This window comes from Euprymna scolopes, chromosome 27 (assembly GCF_053919585.1).
Source record: "Euprymna scolopes isolate OS-2025 chromosome 27, ASM5391958v1, whole genome shotgun sequence".
Lineage (NCBI taxonomy): Eukaryota > Metazoa > Mollusca > Cephalopoda > Sepiida > Sepiolidae > Euprymna > Euprymna scolopes.
This window is the reverse complement of record NC_136508.1, coordinates 88,551,854-88,560,080: the sequence shown is the minus strand read 5'-3', so window position 1 is coordinate 88,560,080 and position 8,227 is coordinate 88,551,854. Positions and strand designations below refer to the sequence as shown.

At 37.6% G+C, this 8,227-nt stretch overlaps 1 protein-coding gene across 1 annotated transcript; it reads right to left on the bottom strand.

The window, feature by feature from the left end:
* Window positions 1–323: 323 nt before the first annotated feature.
* LOC145248734 (52 kDa repressor of the inhibitor of the protein kinase-like) lies at window positions 324–1,877 on the bottom strand. Its single transcript, XM_080110382.1, has one exon. It carries the CDS (start codon window positions 1,875–1,877, stop codon window positions 324–326), a length of 1,554 nt encoding a protein of 517 aa, XP_079966508.1.
* Window positions 1,878–8,227: the final 6,350 nt, after the last annotated feature.

The following is an 8,227-nucleotide window of genomic DNA, read 5'->3' as shown; positions in this document are numbered from 1 at the left end:
AAGGACTACAACATACTTCATTTATTTTTATTATGAAGAAATTGAAGGATAACAAACATACCACAATAAACCTCAATAAATCCGTCCTTTTTTGTTTCAATAATAACATTCTAAAATAACACTTTTCGTGCCTTTATGGAAGCAAATTCGTCTATGATTTTATCAAAGTTAGTTTTCTCTAATTCTTCCCTTTCTATACTCATCAAAGCTAGATCACACAATCTGTCCTGACTCATTGAGGCTCGGAGACATGAAAGAATTAGTTTCAGTAAACTGAAACTTCGCTCGCAGCTTGCAATAGATACTGCCATTGTCAACATTATTTACAAAGCAATTCGCAGATTGGGAAATACCCTCTCATCACCATATTCAACTATGAATGTCAGAAGGTCTTCAGGACGCGATAACTTTAAGTTGGTACGACTTGATATCAACATCTTGCAATCAATAATCTCCTCATATAATTGCTTGCCATCTATGTCTGAACTGTACACAGCTCCTAAATTTTCACACGTAGACTCTAATTGTTCACAGTCAGATGAGTCAGGACCGTAACAAAGGCCTTGGACATCTAACAGAAAGCCAAATTTGGAATCGATGTCAAATAACCGGGAGAATCGATCATACATCTCTTTGTGCAGGCGGTCTAGATCTCCCTTTATGACTCGTTTCATTTCATCTGTTCTTGATAACTCGGCATCTCGTGCATTTTCACCAGCCATTCTTGTTTTTCCCCTTGTCCTTCTTTTGATTTCAACGTCCCATTTTTCACAAAGGTTCTTGCCATCTTCCAAGCATTCATCAACTAAATTTTCTCTTGCATCATTGAAATGATCTCTTAGGCCTTTTATGTCTAGGGCAGCATTGTGAAAATTCATTGTCTTGTCTTGCAATCGTTTTTGCACTCTATCTATTGGCGTAAGTATTTTGTTCCAAAAACCCAACAATGTTAGAAACTCGTATGTTAGTATGCGATTTACTAGTTGTTTAGCGTCACTCTGGCTATCAATTGTTTGGCTGACATCTTCTATCATGCTGTCTAGTACATCAACGATTTTGTCAAGATACATTTGTACAGGCTTCACTGCTTCTGTTCTAGAACTCCAACGGCTTTCTGCTTCAGCCTTTAAAACCAGTGGGACAGCATCTTTTAATTTCTCCCACCGCTGTGTGGAACGGGAAAAGAAGCTATACAATGAGTCAATAACTCCAAAGAATGAGGCCATTTCTGTGTCTTGCCTGGCTTCCTGAACACCTACAAGGTTAAGTGAATGGTTATCACAATTTACAAACACTGCCAGCTTGTTTTTTTCATTTATTCTTTGCTGCACACCACTTCTGTGTCCCGCCATCACAGCAGCATTGTCATAACATTGTGACCGACAATCTTCTATCTTCATCTGGTCTTTCTCCAGTTGTTGCATGATAATTTCAACGAAGCTTGCAGCATCCTTCTGACGTATATGGAGAAAACCCAGAAAGGACTCTCTAACACAAACTGTTTTCCTTTCAAAATCAATATCCACAAACCTTTCAACTTCTGAAATCTGCTCACGATGTGCCTGGTCTGGGGTTGAGTCGAATAGAAGACCATAATACTTATTTCTAATGCTGTCTAGTAAATTCTTGCGAACGGTAGATGCCATAATATGAATAAATTCATTCTGAACACCTGGGGAAATGTAAGATAATGCGTAAGGATGACTTTCAATAAGAGCGAGGTGCTCTCGCATCACAGGATCCAAGACGGCAAGAAATTTCATTAAACCAAGGAAATTACCCACATTTGAGTTACCATCTGCCTGAAATGATTCCCTGTGTCCTCGCAAAGCAAGGTTCTGTTTTGTCAAGTATTTGATACCGTGTAATATTCTCATGAGAATGTCACGCCATTTTTGCTTTTCTTTTTCAATTTGTAACTGGAGTTTTACGTCAAGAATCCCTTTTTTTTTCAGTCAGATTTCTTTCCAGTTCTTTCCACAGTGTAAAACACTCTCGATGATTCTTAGCATTTTCATGAACGGTCATCCTTTCAGGTGCTTTCCACTGACTAAATCCACCCTCCTGCTGCAATGTGGATTGATGCTCTGATCGGGAATAAAGCAGGCAGCAGATGCAATATGCAGACTTTTTGGAAGGCGAATACACTAGCCAAGAGCGAGTCACCTCCTCGCCATTTGCTAATTTCCTCTTGAACCAGTTATTACTCATTGTGCGATTATTTATAGGCAGAAAAGGTCCATGACTGTTCTGAAAATATTTTGAACCAAGCTTTGTGATTTCTGTTCTCATTTTATCTGACAAAAATAGGTTTTCCAGTATCCTTACTAAAATTTAAGAGTCCAATATCGTGTTCTGCAATGAACTCTGGTGCATCAGATTCCATAAATCTATGTACTTTGTCGTTTTCTGATTCCATGCTCCCAACATGACAAGCCTTCTCCCTCAACTTAGGATCTCCATTAGATTGTGCCTTTGAACCATCTTCAGATTCAACAGTACTAACAGAAGGTGCAGGCTTCTTGAACAAACGCATTAAGACTTTACTTGACTTTTCAGCTTCTGCTTGAGAATTATTCATTTATTTTGCAAGATGTGGCTTAAAGATTCCACTGGAATAAAAATCAAGCTACATTGCATCCATTCATCTGCTACTATAGAAATATAAGTGACCGTGAGCATATATTAATTTGTAATAATATCTGGGAAAAAAAATTGTTAATTGCTTTAAAAGTAAGAATGGTCATGGTATGGGAAATCAATTTTATGTTAAATTTAAATGCAAAACTCATCTCTCAATCTGCATGCTAAAATAATTATTGTTTTGGTTATGAAGGTCAGGTTATTATAATTTTTTATAAGTTTCCCATTAGTTTTTGATGGTGATTAAAGCCTAAAGTTATTCCCCAAAAGAAAACATGTATTTTTACAAAAAAAAAAGTTATAATGAAAATGTTTACGAAAATTCTAAAACTTTGAAATTTAGCTATATTTTTGATTTTTCGTATCTTTCTTCATAACTTTTTTTCACATGTGAAAATACATTTTTTTTCTTTTGAAGATTATTTTAGACTTTAATCTTTCAAACACAATCAAAATCTACTCGGAGGCTTATAATGATAAGCCGGCTGTCATAACTGCACCCCATCAGTTTTTAGCGGCTAGGACGCATTTTGTCAACTTTGCCGTTTGTTTTGTCTTTCCGCGAAAGATAAGCGAACACAATAAAAATGCCAGAATTATATTCACTAAATTAACTATTTTATTAAATTTCATCATTCGTATTGCCATCAGGACTTAAGGTTAGGAGGAAAGGGACGTGGTTTTACTGATTTTATGAAGTTTTATCAGTAACATTAACACGACCAAGATTAAACAAACTTGGTAATATGTTCTTTTTCACATCTTTTGCCTTGTACTAGAGGACAAATAAATTAATTATTACATCTAATAGGGGAGGGAATATTTTTCATTATCATCGAAAATAGACCCGATTTCAACAGAAACTGTGAGTGAACGGAACAAGAACTTTTTACCATTTTTGGTCCAGAGGTAATTTATTGTGTCTAGAAAAAATATATTATAAAAAAGGCATTACCATATCAGCCACACCCTTTTTTATTGGATTTTGGTGCATGTGGGTAAAAAATCCAAAAACCCTTAATATCTCTATAAACATTCACTTCTTAGCAAATCCGACGCCATTTTTGGATTCCTTGGGTCAAAATACTTACCTGTGCAAATTTTCAGAGCCACACAATCTTTCAATCAGAAAATATTCAAAGAAATGACATCACAAAATTTATCCCGGGCGCCACATTATGCAGCAAAAACGAAAACAAAAAATGCTCTAAATCGGAAACCGCTTGGAATTAGATGCTCAAATTTTCAGGATTTCTTAGTTTCTATATTGTCTACCTGCACTGCAAATTACAGCCAAATCTGAGGGTATGGGTGTCTGGATGATTTGACATGGAATGCATAAAGGGTGGTGGCCTTCCGTTTATTCCGGTTTGAATATATCGGAATTATGCAGAAAAACTCGCTCCAGTAATTACGCATATGTTCAAATTTTAATTTTTGTCAAGCAATTTTTGCGCCCATGTCAGAGTGGCACCCATGGCACGGGCCATGCCTGCCATACCCTAGATACGCCACTGACCACATCACAACTCCGACTAACCACCCCAGGTGAAACAGACAGGCCAAAAGTTTGTGGACATCTTGGAGAGGGCTTTAAAGAAGACAAAGGACACTCCATTGCAACAAGTTCTTCGGGTGTACCGCATAACGCATAACGAGAATACACCATCCCAGATGCCTCTGGCGGTAGTGATGTTTGCAAGAAAAATACGGCCAGTCTTTGACAAATTATTGCCAAAACAAGTAAAACCCGCAAAGACAACTGTTCTCAAAAAGAATTCCATGCCGGATGAAAAAACATTCTTCCAGATGCACAAAGATAATAATTCTTTCTGGTAGCAAGGAACAATCAAGAACAGGATCGGTCGTATGATCTGCATGGTGGAAGTAACACATTCCACGCATAAGAAACACTTGAACCAGATATGCTAACGCACTTCGAATGAGTTAAGTGAAACTCCGCCAGAAGAAGAGATCTTGGAGCTACTGTATAAAGCATTGGACCTGGAACCCCTTCTAACTAGTACCGAAATACGTTGTTCTGGCAGAAAAAGGTAACTGACAAACCTCTTGGAGGTCAACTCGAGAAAGAAAAACTATATTTTGGGGAATAAAATCTTCGGGAATTTAACACTCCTATATCTATGATAGTATGGATTAGTCTGGCACTATGTAAGCCAGACATTTCTGCTGTCGAGCAGAGAGCACACGCATAGTTCTCCTCTCTGTTGGCCTGATGGCCGGGATGTGGTGTCTGCTCTGACGCTGCACCCAAGTTAAATTGTCCTTAGTCAATGATGAGGGAAACCTTTTTATACTAAGACAATTTTATTTTTGCACACTGCCAGAGTGCCACCTTTTGGGGGAGCTGGTTTTCTCCCACATTAAAAACGCCCTTGTGTCACATTTTGTTTTCGTGGGGAAGTAAATAACTACCAAGAGCACACGCGTAGTATAACCGCTCACAGTGAACACCGGGAATCTTTCACCTTAATATTTGACCCCCTATATAGGACCACAACACTATCAAATATAATTAAGGCAAATGTATATTTTTTCGCAAAGCTTAAATCATTTTAATGGATTTTATTTTTTATTTTTTCAAAAATAAATCGAGAAAATCATGTAAATCGGCAACGACTGAAATCCGAAATTAAATTTTATATTTTAATATGTGAAAAAACTATTAAAGCCCCCCCCCACACACGATTTTGCTAAAATCGTGGGAGGGGGGAATATAAGAATGTTTTTATAAAATTTAATTTCAGTTTATATATAGTTACAATTTTAAAAAATAAGTTAGTAAAACTATTAGAAAAATTGATTAATTATTTGATTTAAGAAAAAATTTTAAAATCGCGTTGTTTTCATTGTTTGCATCAAAATATGTAATAATCACATTCGGTTCCATTTTTCCTGCTTTTTTGGGGGGGTGGGGTGGGATTCACCAGTTTGAAAAAATTAATTTTAAAAAAAAAAATTTCTTGAAAACAGAGTAAAAATTATGTTGAATAAATTTTATTTCATAAGTTTTAGTGTTATTAATTGTTATAGAGGTCGAAAATCCGCCTTTATTATAGTCATATGTAAGTCACATACTATACAAGAGATGCTAAATATTCTAACTTGTTACGAAAAGTGATCACATGTTGGATTTAGCAAAGCATAAAACGCATCCATCTTAGTCTATGAAAATCAAATGTGTACGAGCCCTTTCTAGTCTCGCACAAAAACATGCATTCACATCTCAAGCAATTTTTCTTGTCATACACATACACGCACGCAAACATACGCGCACAAGTACACATTCACGTTCGCGTACATACACTCACATTCATGTGCATACACACACACGCTAACGTACACACATGTATGCACACATATGCACACACGTATGCACACATGGACACTGTCACTTCCCTTTAAAGGAAATCCACACATGCGCAAAAGACCACCGGAAACAACTATAAAAGCAAGAGACATAATCTGCTTCCTTCTTTTCAATTCAGCTTCCGACCTGAGAGGTCGACGGAATAACCGGTCCTTTTCGGGGCGCCTGCACCCGCGTGCCTCACGTCATCTGCTACTATGTGTGGGGGCAAGAGTCAACAGACAGTACACCTTACACGCTTTCATTCTCCATGAACTGGATTGACTTTCTCTCTCTCTCTCTCTATACAACAATAGACTTTCCCTCTCACCAGCTAACATCGAGAGACGCACACCAAACTGGATTGACTTTCTCACTCTCTCTCTCTCTACAACAATAGACTTTCCTTCTCACCAGTTAACAGCGAGAGACGCACGCCAAACTAAACACGTGCTGTACCCTTTCCTTTCATTTGTTTCTTCATAAAATAAATCCTAGTATGTTGTTCGTTCCTTCCTCAAAACAATTAATTTTTCCTATTTTGCACCACCACAACAAATCGATCCAGTAGATATCTCACTGCTGATGCAATTCTCTATCTATATAAGAGCCAGATACGTCCAAGGATGGAATACTGTTGCCACATATGGGCAGGAGCTGCTAGAAAAGACTTGTCCTGCCTTGATAGGGTTCAAAATAGACTTCGTGGCCTGGTGGGAGATGTCCTTTTCTCTTCGCTGCAACCTCTATCTCACAGAAGAGATGTTGCGAGTTTGTCTCTGCTTTATCGTTATTTTCATGGAAAGTGTTCAACTGAGCTTCAATCTATGGTCCCCCCTCGCCAAACTTTCACAAGAAACACTAGACTAGCTGAAAACATTATCAATAATTTTCCCCACTCTTTATCTGTACCTAAACCTAAACATAGATTCCATGATCAAAGCTTCTTTCTTAGAACTGCACGCCTGTGGAATTGTCTTCCGTTTTCCTGCTTTCCAGCTGTCTATAATATGGATGTCTTCAAGTCCAACGTGAACAAGTTTCTGATGAGCCGTTCTACTTAAGTTAACAAATTTACCGAACTTCCATTACTAATGATTACTATATTGTCCTTTTGACTACTCTACACTCTTTAACTCTTATCCTTGAGTGGCCTATCGACCTTGATAAGTGGTGACGCCTATGTAAAAAAAACAAAAAACATGAGATGAACACGCATTTCCTTCTATACCATAAGTCCACAACAAACTGGTGACCCCGCATGGTGACTCTATCTTTTTGGAATTAAATGTTTTGAGTGAGACGTGCGTTTTATTTGATAAACAAAAAAAAAAAAAAACGAACATTTCAACAAAGAAAATCAAGTGAACTACAATGACGAAACCCCTCATCAGACTCGTCAGAAAAATAGACACGGAGCTGTCGACTTCATACCAAATATAAAAAAAAATTCAAGCTCGACAAACATTTTTTACGTTTTCCTGACATTACCCTGCAACAAACGCGAGGAGCAAAATCACATGGGCCTATGCACATTCTCTCCCGCACACAGCAGATGCAACAACAAAGAAACAATTACAGGACATCCCTATCAACACATAGGAAGAAGTTGAATCAACCATACGAGTTAAGATGCACCATGCACACTGATAAACTCACAACTGGAAGTTTAGTTGACAGCCGGCAATTGGGCACTACCGTTCAACACGAACGAATGTGAAACTAGCGCTCGTACAGATAATACACACACTACCGCAGACTCACTTGCGAAGACACCGTCAACTTGACACACCACGTCAATACGAACAAAAATTTTCCTTCCAAATGAACAATACACTTCACTGTCCAAGCAACTCGTTGCAAATGTCAGCACACAACAAAAAACAAAAACAAAACAAATGTCAGCCTAAAAAAAGAGTAAACGCCTTTTCCACGCGTAAGTAAATACTTTTTATGAACACACTCCGTTTTTGACATTTTTTAAACAACCACACCAACAGCAAAAAAAAAAAAAACCCAAAAAACAGGACGACAAAACAGTATATTTAAAAAAATATATACACTGCATATTTTTTTTTTCCTGGGAAGGGCAGTATTGTACAAGCCCTTTCTAGTCTCGCACAAAAACACACATTCACATCTCAAGCCATTTTTCTTGTCATACACATACACGCACACAAACATACGCGCACAAGTACACACACGTAGATATAT

Bases quoted from the DNA above. Each gene is read 5' to 3' on its own strand.
- LOC145248734 (XM_080110382.1), bottom strand. From the start codon at position 1,877: ATGAGAATATTACACGGTATCAAATACTTGACAAAACAGAACCTTGCT.